General features: G+C 41.3%; 1 protein-coding gene across 3 annotated transcripts in view; it reads right to left on the bottom strand.

Moving 5' to 3' along the window:
* The window catches only part of LOC126195463 (D-2-hydroxyglutarate dehydrogenase, mitochondrial), a 74,769-nt gene that overhangs the window by 33,384 nt on the left and 20,838 nt on the right, over nucleotides 1-20,547 (bottom strand). For all 3 annotated transcript variants that reach the window (XM_049934100.1, XM_049934093.1, XM_049934107.1), the window contains exons 3-5: nucleotides 20,149-20,346; nucleotides 9,981-10,174; nucleotides 3,753-3,921 (exon numbers count right to left, since the gene is read on the bottom strand). In XM_049934100.1, the coding sequence (XP_049790057.1) occupies nucleotides 3,753-3,921; nucleotides 9,981-10,174; nucleotides 20,149-20,346 (561 nt within the window). The remainder of the gene's footprint in view (nucleotides 1-3,752; nucleotides 3,922-9,980; nucleotides 10,175-20,148; nucleotides 20,347-20,547) is intronic.

Genomic DNA, 20,547 nt, shown 5'->3' with positions numbered 1-20,547 from the left:
CAACGTCCTTGCATGGTTCCGCATGTCTGCCCAATATAAGGTTTTCTACATCAGTGTGGGATTTTATACACGCTACGTTTCCTAAGGCCAAGGTCGTCTTTGACTGAGCACAATAAATTCCTCAACTTTGCTGGTGGCCAAAAAACACACTTGATGTCGTGCTTTTTGAGGATCCTTTCCACTATCGAAGGCATGCCGCCAAAGTAGGGCAAGAACACTGTTGCAGTGGGTGCCTCCACATCTTCATTTACATCCCTGCTTCGAGGTTGCTTAGAATGGAATGCATGGTGTATCTGCCTATTGGAATATCCATTCTGTTGGAATACCATTCTCAGGTATTGTAGCTCACCAGGTAGACTGTCAGCATCTTAGACTAAATGTGCTCTATGCACCAAAGAGCGTAGGACACTACCACATTGCACAGGATGACAACAACTTGTGGCCTGCAAATATAGCTCCGTTTGAGTTGGTTTATGATAGACGCTGTGTCCCAGTGTACCATCAGCTTTTCTTCTGACTATGACTCCAGGAATGGTAAGATGCCATCCTTTCCCACTTTCATTGTGAATTGTATATTGGGATGGAGTTCCCATAGTGACACTGTCCACTTCTTCAAAATACTGGTCATTGAATAAGAAATAAGGTAAACACATGTTTAAATAATGCCACAATGTCTTTCTCAATCTGGCTGCTGATAAGCTCTAATGAGAAAGGTTTGAACTATGCACCAACACCACAGACAGCGCTAATTGGAGATGGCATAGCTGGCATAAAACAGGCAATTTTGAAGCTTCCCAGTGACGTTGCAGAAGAGATTCGGAGAGACACCTGCCAAATTTTAACACGAGCCCCACCAAGCAAGTTCAACATCAACTCATCAGAAAGGAAGGCTCTGTGAGACTTGAGAGTGGACAAAGAACTCGTCATTTTACCTACTGACAAGGGGAACTCCACTGTCCTCTCCACAAGTTGAATACAACAGCAAAATGGAGGCGATGCTTGATGATCCTGCCTATCATAAGCTAAGAGAGGATCCAACTGGCAAAATCCCAAGAAAAAGATTAGATCTTCTCAAGAAGAGTTCCGTTCCTTCTAAATTGACTAAAAGCCTACACCAACAGACTACAGTTCCTCCAAGACTGTACGGCCTACCTAAGATACATAAGGATGGGACTCCTCTTTGCCCAGTAGTGAGCAACATTGGAGTTCCTACGTACTTGCTGGTCAAACATCTTACTACACTGTTGGGACCTCTCATAGGCAAGTGTATCACCATATCCAGAATTCAGAGGACTTCATAGGACACCTGAAGACACTTCAGCTACAAGTGTTGGATATTTTGGTTAGTTTCAACATTGTATATTTGTTTATGAAAGTATCTCTGCAGAATTTGTTAGAGCTTATCAACAGCCAGTTTGAGAAAGACATTGTGGCATTATTTAAACATGTGATTACTTCAAGTTATTTCTTATTCAATGACCAGTATTTTGAACAAGTGGACTGTGTTGCCATGAGAAGTCTTCTGTCTCCCATGGTGGCCAACTATTTTACAGAAGACTTTGAGGAAAAATCACTGCAGTTGGCAAGTCCCAAACCTTCCTGTTTCTGGCGGTATGTAGATGATACTTTTGTTGTGTGGCCCCACGGAATGGAGACATTACCTGTGTTTCTCCAGCATGTGAACTCGCTCCATCCGAATATACAGTTTACAATGGAAGTGGAAAAGTATGGCATCCTACCATTCCTGGACGTCATAGTCAGAAGAAAAGCTGATGGTACACTGGGACACAGTGTCTATCGCAAATCAACTCATACTGAGCTATATTTGCAGGCCACAAGTTGTCATCATCCCGTGCAACGCGATAGTGTCCTATGCTCTTTGGTGCATAGAGCACATGTAGTCTCAGATACTGATAGTCTACCCGGTGAGCTACAACACCTGAGAATGGTATTCCAACAGAATGGAAATTCCAATAGGCAGACACGCCATGCATTCCATTCTAAGCAAACTCGAAGCAGGGGTGGAAATGAAGATGTGGAGGCACCCACTGCAACAGTGTTCGTGCCCTACTTTCATGGGATGTCTTTGAGAATAGAAAGGATCCTCAAAAAGCACAACATCAAGTGTGTTTTTCCGGTCACCAGCAAGATTGAGGAATTTATTGTGCTTGGTCAAAGATGACCTTGGCCTTAGGAAAAGTGGCATGTATAAAATCCCATGCCAATGTGGAAAATCTTATATTGGACAGACACGCGGAATCGTGCAAGAACGTTGCGTTGAACAACATTGTCATATGCGCCTGGGGCAACCTGATAAACCAGCAGTAGTGGAGCATTGCCTGGACATGGGACACCATAAGCTTTACGAACGAACAGACAGAAATTTGATCCCCAGCATTATCTTTCAGGGACTGTGTAGTTAAGTAGGCCATACATATCGATACAGTCGACAATCTTATCAACAGGGATGCAGGTTTTCAACTAAGTGCCGCCTGGAATCCAGCACTGGCTGCCATTATGTCAAAACAGGGAAAACGAGAACTTCCGATTAATCATCTGACGCGTTTGTGCTACTGAGAATTAGTTCAGCCTTTAACTGCAGGAGCGTCCGGTAGCACAGTCATTGGCCATAGCACACGCGTGGATGGCCTTTCCACGGCTCCCGGCAGGGGGCACCAGGAGCGTCTCTTTTCTCCAACTATGATGCTCTTCCTGCGTACGTGTATTGCCTACTCCCAGCATGATAAATTTCGACACCGCCACGTGATTATCACCAATCGCACCTTGCAACAATGACAGCAGCAGGTACCACCACCTGATGATGTTGAGCAGTTGCATTGATGAAATACTGTGCAAGTTACACAATACGATCTGGTGGCAAACCCGAGAAGTGTATTTGCAACAGATCTGTCGGGAAAGCATGAAAAGTCACATGATAATAATTGTTAGAAGTAGGTCACTGTTATTCTGGAAGTACATTTCACAAAACTTCAGTCAGCTAAGAATAACAATATACTAACAGAGAGGCATGGTAACACTATGAGTATAATCAAATCTGTTGGTAAAGTTAAACGGTCTGGTGAAGAGCACGAAATAATAGCTAAGAGGAAGAAGAAGAAGTGATGAAACAAAAAGCAATGAGGGAAATGAAGGAAAGATACAAATTAGGAAGGTTGAGATACTTGTTGACAATGGGACAAATGTACTGTTTCGCTGTTGAGCAGGAAAGATAAACCAATTGGGATTTACTGAGATTTAATAAACCTCACAATTAATTCAGTCTGTGGCACTGTGTCAACATGGAAAAAAATGAAAGTGCTCCAATAAATCCATTTGCTACAAAACCTGTAGCGCATGGACTGGAGACCTTTCCAAGAGTGAAGAGTAGATGTTTCACATTTACTATTTTTTGTGAATTTATTTAAGCTGTCTCTCTTTTCTTCCACATGACTGCAATAAAATCAACTGCATATTTAAATTACTCTTTATACTCTGGCATTTTTTATATCATGCCTCTCTTTATTTCCAAATATAAGTTGTGTGCAAATTATCTTCATGCTCATTGTGAAGAGGACATATTAATATAGTTATTTTAGATAGAGATGTCAGTACCATTATATCCTTTTCTACATATGGCAAATTACACAGATCAATATATAGGAACAGTTCAACAGAGGCTTGTATTTCACATTTAATTCATCACTTATTCTACCTTGTAAATAAGAATTATCTAACAAAAGCACACACTTTACCTAGAAAAGCAAGGTTGATAGCTTTTGGGGCTGGTGGGCAATGTATGGCTACCTTAGTCACAACACCTAAAGTTCCTTCAGATCCAATAAATAAATGTTTCAAATGGTAACCTGTATTATCTTTCTTAAGAGTACTCAGGCAATCAATGACCTCTCCATCAGCTTTCACCTATAAAAGAAAGAAGAATTTTGATATACATAAAATTATGCAAAAGAAACATAAAATGTTATAATAAGGAATTTCAAGCTAGAAACAATCAGTCATCCAATACTTAAAAAAAAAAAGTTACGAATTCTAAACTTGATACCATAACAGTATATATGCATACATCACAACACTTATGACTGGGAAAGTAAGGAACAACACTAAATAACTGCTGCAGCTAAGGAAATCACAGTTTCTATGTGCCAAATGTTGGATGGGTAGCACTTACACACATAAAAAACTGGACGAGTGTGGGTAGGACTTGCATTCTGAGGATTCCATACAAAATTATCTATACACAGTATTTGGGAGTTCCCATTACAAACTTGTTGGACTTGTAGAGTGGAGCTGGGGGTGATTACATAATATTTTGAATAGGAATCCATGTCTGGAAACACACTGTTTCCCTTTACTACTGTTTCAACCACTTCTGCTTGAGGAATTTAATTAAGTGTGATGTTGTACTATTATTAGGTAACAATGGAAAGGGAACATAAGAAACATCCATTTATCATTTAAGCACATTAGTTTGTATTAACACTTAAACATTATATGTTCACATATTCCAAAACAAAAAAGAACCCAGCATACTTTATGTACTGAACAGTACTGATGCATTACAACACCAGCTTGAAGTGGCAACCACCAGCATTGTTACACACTTTGTACCTACAAAGCATGTTCTGGTACACACTTTTCATCCCACCTGATGTCTCTTCAGTTTCTGGTGCAGCAGTCAGAACTTGTGCAAGTAGATCTTCCCCCGTCTCTACAAGAGTCTTGTAAATTAAACTTTGCATACAATTCCACAAGATGTAGTATACAGGAGTTAAATCTGGTGGCCATGTAGTTAGACCTCCTCAGCCCATCTACCTTTCACCATATCATCTACTGAGATGTCTCTGAACCACACGTGAGAAGTGCTGTAGTGCATCACCATGCTGAAACCAAATTTCCAGATGGAGTGGCACAGCTTCCAAGAATGGGTCCAATATGTTTTGTAGGAAGTTATGCAGGACCAGTTAGTTTGAGTGGAAGGAGGTATGGTATAGTCACATTACCATCCAGAATACCTGCCCACACGTTAATACCAAACCAGTTCTGAAATCCCTGAACAAGCATGGCACAAGGGTTTTTGTCTGCTCAGACATGGCTGTTTTGCGAATCCAGAACACAGTTCCTGGTGAACTTACATTCATTCCTGAATAGAGCTCCAAGTTTAAACAGGGGTGTGTTGCAGGAACCATGTACAATAGGCAATGCATTGTGGAAAATTGGTTGACTTAAAGCACGTAACCTTTGTAAGTGGTACAGATGTAAATGCTGCTCGCACAGAATGTCCCAGACGATACCGTGAGTAACATCCATTGCACGCACAATTGTTCGAGAACTGGTTGATGGGTTTACTTCAACGTGATGGAATACACCTTCTTCACATGCGGGTATGTGGCATTGTTGTGACGCACCACAATCCTGCCTCCTCATGGTGAAGGTAACTGTTTCTCAGAGCCACTTCATAACTCGGGCAACAGGTTTGTGTGATGGTGTGCTATGTTGCAGAAAACATTCATTATGCAGTCAACTATCAGCTCTTCCATTACTTCACGCTTCACCATACATGGGCAGCATGCCTGTGTATTCCGAAAATGTGTACCGAACCATTTATATGGTATCGGAGGTGCACAGGCATTGAATAGGCCTTGCAGCAAGGCAGATATTAAGTTACATCAGGTGACCCTCTGATGCAGTACATGTCATCCTGTCTACACCATTGCATACCAGGACAAACAACTCTGGGACTTTTCTCTTTTCCTCAGCAGCAGACATGGACATGTTACACATCTGAATTCCAACTGTTATAGAATGGAAATGGTATGCTTCCAAACATAGGTTTCTATTCAAAATACTATGTACTCGCTCCCCGCTACAAGTCCTAAGGTGCAAGTCTTTCTATTGGATGTCACTTTCATGACCTGCATGTCCCTAACCTAACCTACCCCATTCATCGAACCAGGAAGAAGGAACATGGAATCTGAACCACTTGTTATTTCTGTTGACTCATCACACCGTTGGAAGGTGAAGGCTAGGTTAACGTTTGTGCAGGTAGGGGCAAGTTTTCTCTGTGCTGTAATGTGACAGACTTACCAAATTTGAGCTGTGATCAGCCAACTAGATCATTGTTACACAGCAGAGGTGCAAGACTTAATAAACTTGCCTCCAGATATGGAAACATATGCAAAGCTCAAGGATGAGTTAATTTACAGTGTGTCAGCTTCGCAAGGAGAGAGGCAGGTACTGATACACCAGAATGTGGGGGACAGAAAATCATCTCAATACCTCTGCCATTTATGAAGTAAAGTTGACGAGTGCATGGTGTCACTAAACATCATAGCGAATCTGACAGACAGGTTGCAGGATGCAACGATGCCGACATATTGCACTGCAGCTGCTACTGCAGGCGACAGCACATTGATAGTGACGCATGGAGGTTATGACAGCCTCACAACTAAGGTTGACACCCAGATTAGTGAATTGCCCTCTGACAGGTATGTTAGGGGGTGCTTCTGTAAATGATTGAGAAGCCATTCCTTCATGAACTATTCAGCAGCAGATGACACCATCCAGTCAGACGTGTGCTGGTATCACAGAAAGTTCAGAGACCAGATGCACAAGTTCAATTCGCTGTGGTCTTTCCTCAATCAAAAATGATAGTCTGAAATAGGCGCAATCGACTGTCAGTCACCGTTTCTGCGCTTCTTCATAACAGACTGCAAGACAGGACAAAATGTTTTTCTGGACACTTGTTCTGATATATGTATTTTGGCACGAACTTTGTTACACAAGTATCAAGTCCCGACCTTGTTACAATTTTCTGCACCTAACAACTCATTCATCATGGCTTACGGAATGCAACATATGGAAATTGATCTGGGAATATGTGAGTTTATGTGGAATTTTACTGTGGCTGATGCGACGGAGCCGATAATTGGGGCCAGTATTTTAGCACACTATCACTTTGTCCCAGACATGGCCAAGGCAAGCCTCATCAACAGCATCACTGTCCTTTCTACTAGAGAGTTTTGATGCAGCAAAGTGGTACATGATGCTGATCCAGTCAACAGGCAGTAGATATGCTGAGCTACTGGGGCAGTTCCCAGGTATCATGTTTCCTCCAGGCGCACCAAAAGAGGTACATGACAGCACCATTCATTATACTATTGCAGGCCCATCAATTTAATGCAGTTCCAGACACTTAGCTGCACTTTGTTACACCGTAGCAAAAGCCAAATAGCAGCCCAAGGTTATCGCCTCTACATTTGGTCCCAAAGAAGAGTGACACATGGTACACATGCAGGGATTACTGTGCCCTTAATGCTAGAACAGTAGCAGCTCATTACCCTGTACTGATTTTGAGAGACAACCTCTGCATTATGTGGCACAACAGTGTTTAGTGTGTTTGACTGTTCAAAAGCCAATACTCAAGTTTGCAGTGCTGAAAAAGATATACTGAAGACAGCAATCATAACACCATTTGGTTTCTTTGAAAGCTGATTCATGATGTCTGGATTTAGAAATGCCATCCAAACATGGTAAAGATTCCTAGCTTTGGTGCCACAAGGGTTATTATGCTTTTTTTCCCCACATCTAGGTGGTATCCTCATTTTTCAGCAATATCAGAGAAATACAAACAGCACTTACTCAAGGTTTTTAGATGCCTAGACAAATACAGTGTCATGCTAAACACTGTGGATTGTGAAACTTCCTGGCAGATTAAAACTGTGTGCCCGACCGAGACTCGAACTCGGGACCTTTGCCTTTCGCGGCAAGTGCTCTACCATCTGAGCTACCGAAGCACGACTCATGCCCGGTCTCACAGCCTTACTTCTGCCAGTGAAACCGGGCGTGAGTCGTGCTTCGGTAGCTCAGATGGTAGAGCACTTGCCCGCGAAAGGCAAAGGTCCCGAGTTCGAGTCTCGGTTTGGCACACAGTTTTAATCTGCCAGGAAGTTTCATATCAGCGCACACTCCGCTGCAGAGTGTAAATCTTATTCTGGAAACTGAATTGTGTTTTCGGGCAGACAGAGATCATCTTCTTGGGCCACCCTGTATCACTTCAGGGATAGTTGCCTTTACCAGAGGAAGTCAAAACCATAGTAAGTAGGCTATCACCAGAGACTGCTAAAGAACTGTGAATAGTCTTAGGAATTCTGTTTTTACTGGCACCATTTAACTTACTTGGCAGAACTTCAGGAGCCTCTTCCCCCTGCACTGTCTGGTCTGAAAGTTAAAGGAAGATACAGTTGACAGACATAAGGAACATCACTCATAAAAATGAACACCACTTTTGAGTCAGCATAGCAAATGAAGCACTTTTTCATCTGGCATTAGAAGCATCTCTTGCACTTGCAGCGAATGCCAGCCAAACTGCAACCAATGCTGTGTTACAACAGTATGTAAATGACACCTGGCAGCCACTCGTGTTCTACCCACATAAACTCTCCCCAGTACAACAAAAACCGAGTGCATATGACAGCAAATTACTCATGGTTTATAAGTCCATACAATATGTTTGTAAGCCACTGGAGGCAATGGAATTTGCAATTTATATAGACCATAAACCACTTATCTATATCTTTTGGCAAAATAATGACTAGTGCTTGCCAATATGATATAATCAATTTGAGTTCATTGCACAATTCAGCACTGATGTACAACTTATGTCAGAATCGATAACATAGCAGCAACTACCTTTCCCATGTGAGCAGTATCACGGAGGCAACAGGGCATGCAGCTAGCCAAGGCTCAAGAATCTGACCTGGAGCAACAGGGATTTTTAACAACATCCCCAGCAAGAATGCCAAACTATATTGCTAGGTTCCAAATGGTAGAACTGGTCCATTCATAGTTTCTGCATTTTGTAAATGTGCTTTCAAAAGCTTACACAACTTATGTCACCCTGGCACTAGGGCGACAATTAAACTAATAACTAGCCATTTTGTATGGCCAGAAACACAAAAAGATTGCCGAACCTGGGATTGCTCACGTCCACAATGCCAGCGCAATGAGAGTTTTCACTGTATCAACACGTCAGCACAATTTCCACACATTCATACTGATGTGGTATGACCATTATTCCCTTCAGATGGACAATGATATCTTTTGACAGAAAATGACCATTTTATTCGATGGTCAGAGGCTGTCCCAGTGGACAATATTTCAGCTGAGATACAGGCCACTGCTTTTCTGTCACACTAGGTGTCCCACTGTGGCTGCCCACTTCGCATTACAACAATCCGAGGAAATCAGTTTTCATCTAAACAATTTGCCCATTTGCGTAAATTTTGCAGTGTACTGCACCACTAAACAACAAGCTATGGCTCTGCAAACAATGGTTTGGTTGAACGTTGGCACCAGCCATTAAAAGCTGCGCTAACGTGCCAGTAGTCAAAATGGACACCTGCCTTCTAATACTCTTTCCTGGCCTATGTAACATTTGCCAATCTGACCTAGACTCTCCACTGGCTGAATCAGTATTGCACTGTATTAGATAAAAATGTGGAACTGTTGTAGCTCTGGAATATTTTACCCAAGAGGCTGTCATTGTCATCAAATGCATACATTACAACTGCATGTCCTCAAGAAATAAAATGGCTGTAGTTTTACCTTGCTTTCAGCTGTTTGCAGTGCCAATATACCACGCCAGGTTAGTTAAATGATGGAAGGCCAGATCAGTCATTCTTCCAGATTGTTGTCCGGGAAACTACTGTAAAGGCCTCTGCTCTTCTTCAAGAGCTCTCTACAGAGGTGTGTGTGTGTGTGTGTGTGTGTGTGTGTGTGTGTGTGTGTGATAGAGATAGAGAGAGAGAGAGAGAGAGAGAGAGAGAGAGAGCCCACATCAACACATGCAGAGAGACAGAGAGATGTTCCCCCTTATGATAATTTCCTCTGATAGTTGACTAATCCACTTAAGTTTAAAAGATAGATAATGCTTAAAAGTAGAACACAGAATGAACTACACTTACAGCTTCAATACCAAGTACGCTACCATGTAAACTTCCATAACGTATGAGCCTTATGCCTCCAGCATTAGTAGAAACATTTCCTCCAATGTTACAGCTGCCTTTGGCTCCTAAGTCAAGAGGCATGATAAGACCTCTTTCTGATAAATAATTATCCAGAACTTCTAAGATACAACCAGCTTGACAAACAAGGACACCTATAATAGAATAAAAAAAATATTTTAAGGATACCCTTTTATCAATAACAGTGGCACACAGTGACTGGTAAGTCACCATGTTGGTGCACTCTCTTTCTGTAGAAAGTAGCCATGTATTATGACTAGTGTCCCATTCTGCTTCAGTTGCCACTAATTTCTTATTTACAACATGGCTGGTTTCGAAGTCTAAACTTTCATCTGCAGTTGCCACTAGCTGTGAACAAAAGGAGAAGCTACTAGCTTACAAGATCTATGGAACTGATATACCAAAATGAGAAACCGTAAAAAGCAGTGTACTCACATAATAACGTAAACATAAATATGTGGTAGCCAGAACAGTGAGTCATGGGTGAGAGGGGGGCCATGTCACACCCACAACAAACAAATGCATGGGACTGGAACAAAGACACTAACATAGAGGGAAGGAACTGGAGAAAATGAACACAACAATAAGTAACTGATCTCACATGCAGGACAGGCATAATACAGAAATGTCTGCTGCAGCCAGCCTGGGAGCCAGCTGATTGCGGCAGGCAGCTGACTGCAATTGCAGAAGTGACTGACGTAGGAGCCAATGAGATGGGGAACCGAAATAAATAGTAAAAGAAAAGAGTGGGAAACAGAGGCTGACTAGTCTGTCTGCTTACATAAGCATGGTTCACAACATCAATATAAAATAGAATTACAAATATAAGAATAAATATAATAACGTACAAAAGTAAGTGTTTGGCACAAATTCTGTAAATCAGTGTGATGGAGTGCAACACAATAAAAAGATAAAAGATGAAAATACAACAGGAGGTGTGGATAATACACTGAAGCACCAAAGAAACTGGTATAGGCATGCATATTCAAATACAGAGATACATAAACAGGCAGAATATGGCGCTGCAGTCGGCAGTGCCTACATATGACAAGTGTGTGGCGCAGTTGTTAGACCGGTTACTGCTGCTACAATGACAGGTTATCAAGATTTAAGTGAGTTTGAACGTAATGTTGTAATTGGTGCACCAGTGATGGGACATAGTATATCTGAGGTAGCGATGAAGTGGGGATTTCCTTGTATGACCATTTTATTAGTGTACCATGAAGATCAGGAATCCAGTAAAACATCAAATGTCTGACATTGTTATGGCTGGAAAAAGATCCTGCAAAATGGGACCAATGACGACTGAAGAGAATCATTCAGTGCGACATATGTGCAACCCTTCTGCAAATTGCTGCAGATTTCAATACTGGGCCATCAACTAATGTCAGCGTGCAAACCATTCGATGAAACATCATCGATATGGGCTTTCGGAACCGAAGGCCCATTCATGTACCCTTAATGACTACACAATACAAAGCTTTACGTCTCGTCTGGGCCCGTCAGCACCAAAATTGGACTGTTGATGACTGGAAACAGGTTACCTAGACAGATGAGTCTTGTTTCAAATTGTATTGAGTAGATAGACGTGTAGGGGAATGGAGACAACCTCATGAATCCATGGACCCTGCATGTCAACATGGGACTGTTCAAGCTGGTGGTGGCTCTTTAATAGTATGCGGCATGTGCTGTTGGAGTGATAGGTGAACTGTGACGGTAGAATGTTGCCAACCTTTAATATCAATAATAATATATACACTCTTCTTGAAGAGCCAAAAAAAATCTTACTATAGAAAGCTTAGTCAGGATTAAAATAATATACACAACAGGATTAGAAATGTAAACATATAAAACAGCACCATGAATTCACAAAGAACGACATGTAATAAAAATAAGTGAGAAGGGCTGTAAAACCAGAAACAGAGAAAGTGAATAAAGAACTAAGCTTATGTATATAGGATGAGAACACTACAGTTCAGGTACAGTAGGATTAACGAAATGACTGTCATGAAAATGAGATAAACTATATCTCATACATGGGACTATTAATATTAAAACACTAAATATAAAAATATACAGGGTGACAGTTATTGAGCAATATGAAAAAAATGTAAATTAGTTATCAATTATGGTATGCACACACTTTATTCAACATATAAACATCACTACAGATATTCGGATTTATGTTACGACATGTTCCATATGCTTTCCATCAGTGGCGATGGTGTGGCGTAAGAAACATCAATGCTGCCGATGACCTCCTGAATGGCTGTTCAGTTCAGCTATGGCTTTGGGGTTATTGCTGTACACCTTGTCTTTAATATAGCCCCACAAAAAGGAGTTGCATGTGTTCAGACCCGGAGAATATAGCAGCCAATCAAGGCCCATTCCAGTGGCCTCTGGCAACCCCAGAGCCAGAATTTGGACCCCAAAGTGCTCCTCCAAGACTTCAAAATCTCTCCTGCTTTAATGGGGTTCAGCTCCATCTTGAAGGAACCACATCTTGTCAATAACAGTGTCACTTTGGATAATGGGGATGAAATCATCTTCCGAAACCTCTACATACCATTCGGTAGTTATTATGCCATCAAGGAATATCACACCGATTATTCTGTGACTGGACATTGTGCACCACACAGTCACCCGTAGAGGGTGAAGAGAGTTCTTGATCGCGAAACACGGCTTCTCAGTTCCCCAAATGCACCAATTTCAATTATTGACAAACCCATCCAAATGAAAGTGGGCTTTGTAGCTAAACCAAACCATGCATGCTCATATTGCACTGCAGCTAACTGTGCAGTTTGAATGTCCTAACGCAAACCATTCAGAAATTGTGATGATTTTATTTCATATAGTTCAATAATTGGCACCCTGTATACACGTAAGTGTTCAGCAAAAATTCCTGTTCATTTTTGTCCCAGTCTCCCCCCCCCCCCCCTCTCTGTAAGCATCTTTGTCCCAGTCCCATGCACTTTTCTGGCATGGGTGTGGGCCCCTACATAAGATCTTGTAAGCTAGTAGCTTATATCTTGTAAGCTAGTAGCTCCTGCACTTGTTTGCAGTGGATGGCACCTGAAAATGGAACTTTAGGCTTCAAAGCCAGTTGTGTAATAAATAAAACAATAGAAAATCCAGGATGGAATAATGACACTATTATGAAAAGAACAGGCATAACAAAAAGACCATCAAACAAGTAAGATTTGGGCAAAAAGGCCTTAGTTGGAATCAGATAACATACACAAACACACATACACGCAAATAAACTCACAGACACATGACCATAGTTTCTGGTTGCCAAGGCCAGAATGCGAGCAGCAGTGCATGATGGGAGACGCAATCTGGGTGGTGAGGGTAAGAAGTAGACTGGAGTGATGAGGAGGAGGGGTAGCAAGATATGGGTGGGAGATGGTAAAGTGCTGCTTGTGGGAGCATACAGCGACTAGGTGGAGAGAGGGTAGGGCAGTAGTGCTTGAGTTGGGACAGGGAAGTGAAGAGGTGGGTGTAGGACAATGACTAATGAAGTTTGAGGCCAGGGGGGTAGGAATGTTGGATATACTGCAGGGAGAGTTCCCACCTGCACAATTCAGAAAAGTTGGTTGTGGCAGGAATGATCCAGATGGTGCAGGCTGTGAAGCAGCATTAAAATAAAGAATGTTGTGATGGGCAGTGTGCTCCACAACTGCTTGGTTCAACTGTCTCTAGACCACAATTTGTTGGTGGCCATTCACGCAGACAGACTGCTTGTTGGTTGTCATGCCCGTGTAAAATGCAGCACAGTAGTTTCAGCTTTGCTTGTAGATCACATGACTGATTTCACAAGTAGCCCTGCCTCTGATGGGATAGGTGATGCTTGTGACTGGATTGGAGTAGGTGGTGGTTGGACGATGTATGGAACAGGTCTTGCATCTAGGTATATTTCTGGGGTATGAGCCATGAGGCAAGGGGTTAGGAGCAGGAGTTGTGTAGGGACAGACGAAGATATTATGTAAGTTCGGTGGGTGGCGGAATCACTGTGAGAGAGATGGGATGGATAATGGGAAGCACATTTCTCATTTCAGGGCACAACGAGAGGTAGTTGAAACCCTGGTGGAGAATGTGATTCGGTTGCTCCAGTCCTGGTGGTACTGTATCAAGAGGGGAATGCTCCCTTGTGGCTGGACAGTAGAGCTTTGGGAGGTGGGGGTAACTGTAGAGATAAGGCATGGGAGACCTGTTTCTGTACAAGATTGGGAGGGTAATTACGGTTTGTGAAGGCCTCAGTGGGACCTTTGGTATATTTTGAGAGGGCTACTCGTCACTTCCGACAGCCATTGGTGGCTAGGCAGTATGGAAGAGACTTCTTAGTATGGAATGGGTGACTGTTGTTGAATTGGAGGCATTGCTGGTCCAGATTCATTGATAACATCTTTGTGATATGGACTGAGGACACCCCAACCACATTCCTCCAGGACCTCAATACCTTCTCCCTCATCTGTTTCACCCCGTCCTCCTCAACCCAACAAGTCACCTTCCTCACTGTTGATATCTACCTTAAAGATGGCTACATCAGTCCCTCTGTCCAATCAAACTTACCAACAACCAACAAGCAGCAATACCTCCACTTCGACAACTGTCACCCATTCCATACCAAGAAGTCCCTTCCACACAACCTAGCCACCCATGTCCAACACATCTGTAGTGACAAGCAGACCCTCTCAAAATATACCAAGAGTCGCACTGAGGTCTTCACACACTGTAAACAGAAACATCATGTCTTATTTCTTCCGTCGTGCTCCACTTCCCAAAATCCCACTATCTGGCCAAAGAGGAGTATTCTCCTCATGACCCAGTACCACCCAGGGCTGGAGCAAATGAATCACATTCTATGTCAGGGATTCAACGACCTCTTGCTGTGCACTGAACTGAGGACTGTCCTCCACACTATCCTTATCATTCCTCCCATGGTGGTATTCAACCACCCACCGAACATACACAGTATCCTTGTCCATCCCTACACAAAACCCTGCTCCCAACCCCTTTGCCTCATCCCATATAGAATGCAGCACAGTGGTTGCAGCTCAGCTTGTAGATCACATAACTGGTTTCACAGATAGCCCTGCCTCTGATGGGATAAGTAATACTTGTAACTAGTCTGGAGCAGGTGGTGGTGGGAGGAAGTACAGGACAGGTCTAGCATCTAGGTCTATTGCAGGCATATGCAACCACTCTGCTGCATTCTACATGGGCCTGATGACCTACAAGCCATCTGTCCGCTTGAATGGCCACTGACAAACTGTGGCCAAGAAACATCTAGACCACACAGGTGCTAAGCACATTGCCCATCACATCATTCTTAATTTTAATTACTGCTTCACAGCCTGTGTCATTGGATACTTCTTACCAACATCAGTCTTTCTGAAGGTGGGAATTCTACCTGTAGTATATCCTATATTCCAGTAACCTTTCTGGCCTCAACTTTCGTTAGTGAGCGTTGTACATCCATCTATCCCTTTCCCTGTGCCCACTTTTGCACTACACAACCCTCTATTCTATCAACATACCAAGTCTTTTTACTTCTCTGCTTTTCCACTGCCCACCTTCCCTTCTAGCCCTATGTCTAACCTCCTGACTGCACCTAGCTGCCCTACCACCCTCTCTCCACCTCATCCATGTATGCTCCCACAAGCAGTGTTTTACTGTCTACCACCCCTACCCTTCTATTCCTCCTCCTACCCACCCTAGCCTACTCCTTATACACACCACCCAGATTTCTTCTCCCATCATGCACTGCTGCTCACAGTCTGGCCTCAGCAGCCAGAGACTGTGGTGATTGTGTGTGTGTGTGTGTGTGTGTGTGTGTGTGTGTGTGTGTGTGTGTGTGTGTGTGTGTGTGTGTGTGTGTTTTGTGCAATTGCAACAAAAGCCTTTTTGGCAGTAAGCTTATTTGTTTGACAGTTTTTTCGTTGTACCTATCTGCAACTTAACATTTCAGCTATATGGTGAGGAGCAATCTATCTTTTTTCATAATATTGTGTAATAAATAAGAAATCACTCACAACTGAAGCAGATTTTTGTTCAATTAATATGTTCCTCAGTTGCAGATGTTTGGCTGATCAAATATTTTGCAAGTAAATGATGTTGAACTGAACCATTCCTACTAAATATGATTTATGTAATGCTTGTGATTGGTGTGACATGTAGGTTAGAAAACGGTAAAAAATAAATTTGGTGCTATTATTTTATATTTTCATTAAATGGGTTATGAGATGTCTGCATTGAAACTGAATTGCAGTAAATTCGTGTTAGTTAAAGATTTTTTTTCCTTTCTGAATTAAAGAGTTTATGTGTTGTTACAGAACAGGGGACCAGAATGATGGAGGACAGTGATTAAAAGTAAGAGGAAGAACAGTACAACAAGTTATGAACAAAAGAGGCCAAGATGTAGGGAATAAGGGGGAACTCAAGAATATGTGGAAGGAGTATTTTGAAGAACTCCTGAACCCAAATGGAGACCTGAGTGAGGAGGAACAAGCTGAGGAGGAACAGCAAATAGAGAAAGACATTACAGGGGGAGAAGTGGAAGAGGCATTGGGCAAGATGAAGGGAGGGAAGTCACCAGGCCTGGATGAGCTAAGTGCAGAGATGGTGATAACAGCAGAAGCGGTGGGGATACAATGGTTATATCAAGTAATGAAAATTGTGTGGAGACAGAAGATGACCCCAGAAGACTGGAAGAAGGGAATAACTGTCCCAATATTTAAGAAGAGAAATAGAAAAAGAGTGCAAGAACTATTGGGGGATAACATTGATGAGTCATTGTGCAAAGATTTTTGAGAAAATTTTGGGAGCACGAATTCAGGCACAATTAGGAGGAGGGATGAGAGAAGAGCAACATGACTTCAGAACAGGAAGATCCACAGTGGATTTAATTTTTGTTGTAAGACAACTGCAAGAACAGCGCTATGAATACGGAATAGATCTACTAATGACCTTCCTGGACATTGAAAAAGCATATGGTACGATACGTAGAAGCAAAGTGTGGAAAGCCCTGGAGAAACAAAGAGTAGCAATACAGAGTATTTGGAAGATAATGGAAATGTACCATGGAAGTGTGAGCTGTGTGGAAGTGGTAGGAGAGAACTCAGATTGGACTGGACAGAAGAATGGCTTGAGGCAGGAAAGTACACTTTCCCCATTACTCTTCATTGTAGTGATGGATGATACAATGAATACAGTAGCATAAGTAATTGGTGCAGGAAAGATAAAAGCTATGGTGTTTGCAAATGATCTGATGATTGGGGGAATAAGGAGGAGGAAGTACAAGAGCAGTTGGAAGTATGGGAATGAACAGTATAAGAATATGGGATGAAATTTAGTATAAGTAAGAGTGAGATGATTATCATAACAAGAACAAAGGAGAGAGGAACAACTGAAATAACAATTGGTGGGGAACGGTTGAGGAGAGTTGAGAGTTTCAAGCAGCTAGGAAGCCTGATACAGAAAGATGGGAAAAATGACAGAGAATTAAATGAGTCGGGGGGGGGGGGGGGTGGGGGGGTGGATCAGTAGCATTTCAGAAGAGTGAAGAGTGTCAGAAGCCTGATATGGAGCAAGGATGTACCCCAAATCCAAATCAGTAAAAAGGTTATATACCAGTCATACTATGTCCCGATCCTGACATATGGCTTACGAAAGGAAGAGAGAAAAGCAAATTACAAGTGAGTGAGATGAAATACTTGAGGAACAGTATTGGAGAGGCAAAGGCAGCCAGGTTAAGAAATGACAGGATCAGAGAGTTAATGAAGGTGGAACCATTACAGGAGGAGACTGAGAAATCAAGGCTGAGATGGTATTGGCACCTTAAGCGAATGGATAAGAAGACGATACCCAGGAGGATACACAAGATGAAACTGGAAGGAAAGAGACCAAGAGGAAGACCAAGAGGCAGATGGCTGAAAGGAGTGGAGGAATGCATACAGAAGAAAGGAGAAGACTGGACCAAGGTGAAGATGGAGAGATGGTGACGAGACAGAAGACAAGGAGAGGCTTATGTTTCAAACAGACCCAGCCAGACACTGGAAACTGTCCAAAATGTGTAGTGTTATTACAGAAGCAGTGAAGATAAAGTATACAGAAAAACCATTTGAAGATAAATAAATAAATAATATATTCAGAAAAGGTTGATAAATGAACATTTGCAAGACAATGTAAAATTATTTCTAAGAATTTGTAAGATTAGAATGATTAGTGAATGCTCTTATAACAAAAACAAAATTAATTCATCTTCTACATGTTTTGGTCAAGCCCAGAATAGTTTGTCCACACTGATAATCAAGATAACATTTTCAAGATTATTAATATATTGGTATGGTCTAAAACACAAGTATTATCTGAAATTAATACTTTTGCGTGGCACAGATGCTATATGTTCCTTGAGAATATCTGTGGACAGGATGACTCAAACTCTATGATATAACCCAATTCAAATAATTAAACACAATTTAACATACAAAACTGAAAACAGTAGCTAAGATATAAGATGACTTGTTGAGAAGGGATGGGTAGCAGGAAAAATGATGGAGTGTGGATGAAGTCAGGATCTCAGGATGAAGTCAGGGCCTCAGTAGAGCTTTTGATTGGAGAAAGTGCTACTTAAAGTGGGATACGGCATCAGGACTCAGTTGTGAGTCTCTGCCTCTCATGCTGAATTAACTTAGAAACTATATAAGCAAACAGGTTTAGACCATCACGTAATATATACACTTGAACATTTTGATGATTAGTTAAAGTTTTCCTCCAATGTATACAGTAACATTTGGGAAGTAATTTACTAAGCTGTCAGAGAAGGAAATGAAACCAGGTCCTCTGTCAACCAAATTCACAACATACTTATGAAATTTTTGGGAAATTGTAGTGTTTGGTGGTGTAGCAGATAATAAATTATACAAAAACAGACTGTTCTGTAGTGGTTGTGCCTGAAGGCTAGCTCTGAGTTAAGGACGTATGACAACTGTTGAAGAATAGGTTATTTACGGGGTTGGGAATATGAGGAAGCAGATATGCTGAGGAGGAGGCATATAAATTTTTCCTGGGACAGATAACTCATTTTGTGGCTTACTGCAAACTATCTGGCCTATGTAAATAACACCATTGTGGCTCTTTCCTCAGAAGGGCTCTGTGTATGATGCACTTTTTCTTTGCACAACAGAGAAAGAAACATCATTTACCTATGTCTGTTTTATTATTTTTTCCCTCTTTTTGCCTGGAAGTTCTTACCACTACATAATTCGTGTTCCATTATGTTACCCTTTCTTCCGAAAAGCTTCAGTTTCAAGTCCCACAAAAATCAATAGTCTTTGTGAAAAACTTTAGTTTTAAGTATTAATTCAACATATGTCAACTACAGTGAATTTTCCAAATGATGTTAATATATGAAGAAAGAAAAAAATTATTTTCTAATTGTGATTCCATATAATTTTGCATTGCCAGTTTCAGCCTTTTGCATTATGAAATGCTACAGAAGGGTTTCCACTTACAATGGTTGGTTGTCAGTCTTTAGACTCAAACAGTAGCAGCCTGCTTAAATCTTCATTATGGTCAAGATTATGGCTGTGGTATTCTTTACACTATATTCACCAGAGAGAATGAACAGTCGTAAATAAAGAAAAACAGTGGCCATATAATAGTGACTGCTGAGTATTTAACTATGTGCACTTAACCAAATATATTTGGCCCTGTACAAATTTCAAGAGGTATCTCAAAAATCTTGAGCTTCTTCATGTATTCCATGATTTCCTGATGTGTTGCAAGAGGAAAACTGAATGAAGGAAGCCTAAGAAGAAATTTAATCTGTTTCATACGATATACAACTACAGAAAAATGACACTACATTAGCACTTAGTGAATTCCGATTATGCATGAAAGTTATCTGATGGCCTTAAGAACTGGAATCTATCTTGAAATAACAGTGTCAAAGTCACCAGGCCAATCATACATACAGAAAGAGATAATTGTAAACAAAAATAAACCTAAATGTTCAGTCTGAGAATGTTTTAATACATTCTTATGATCTAATATTTCTTTGAAAGATAAACAATATTGCTTTTAAAATATTAGTTTGGTCACTCACCTGAAACTTCATCAATACTTATTATTTCGTTCATAAGGGTAGTAGAGAGAATAACTTCATCAAAAACTGGGACACTTCCTCCTACAAGACCAGTATTGCCCCCTTGAGGACAAACAGCCAAGTTCTCCTCATTGCAGAACTTCAAAATTTTGGAAACTTCTTCTGTTGTCTTTGGTTTTAATACAACTTCACTAGCTCCTGAAACATATTTGAAAAGTATATTTGAGCCAATAATAATAATAACTTTCAAAAGTCTTTCTGCTCTAGTACAACTGTACTAACAACATTAAGCAGAGGAACAACGATGTAATATTTCTGCTGAGCCTACATTTACCCCTATTAAACATTTATCTTTAACTGAATTTTTAAATGATCAATTTTCTTGTGCCTCATTTTTCT

Source organism: Schistocerca nitens, chromosome 1 (assembly GCF_023898315.1).
Source record: "Schistocerca nitens isolate TAMUIC-IGC-003100 chromosome 1, iqSchNite1.1, whole genome shotgun sequence".
Classification (NCBI taxonomy): domain Eukaryota; kingdom Metazoa; phylum Arthropoda; class Insecta; order Orthoptera; family Acrididae; genus Schistocerca; species Schistocerca nitens.
Note: the sequence above shows the minus strand (reverse complement) of the source record. Positions and strands in the feature narration are given on the sequence as shown.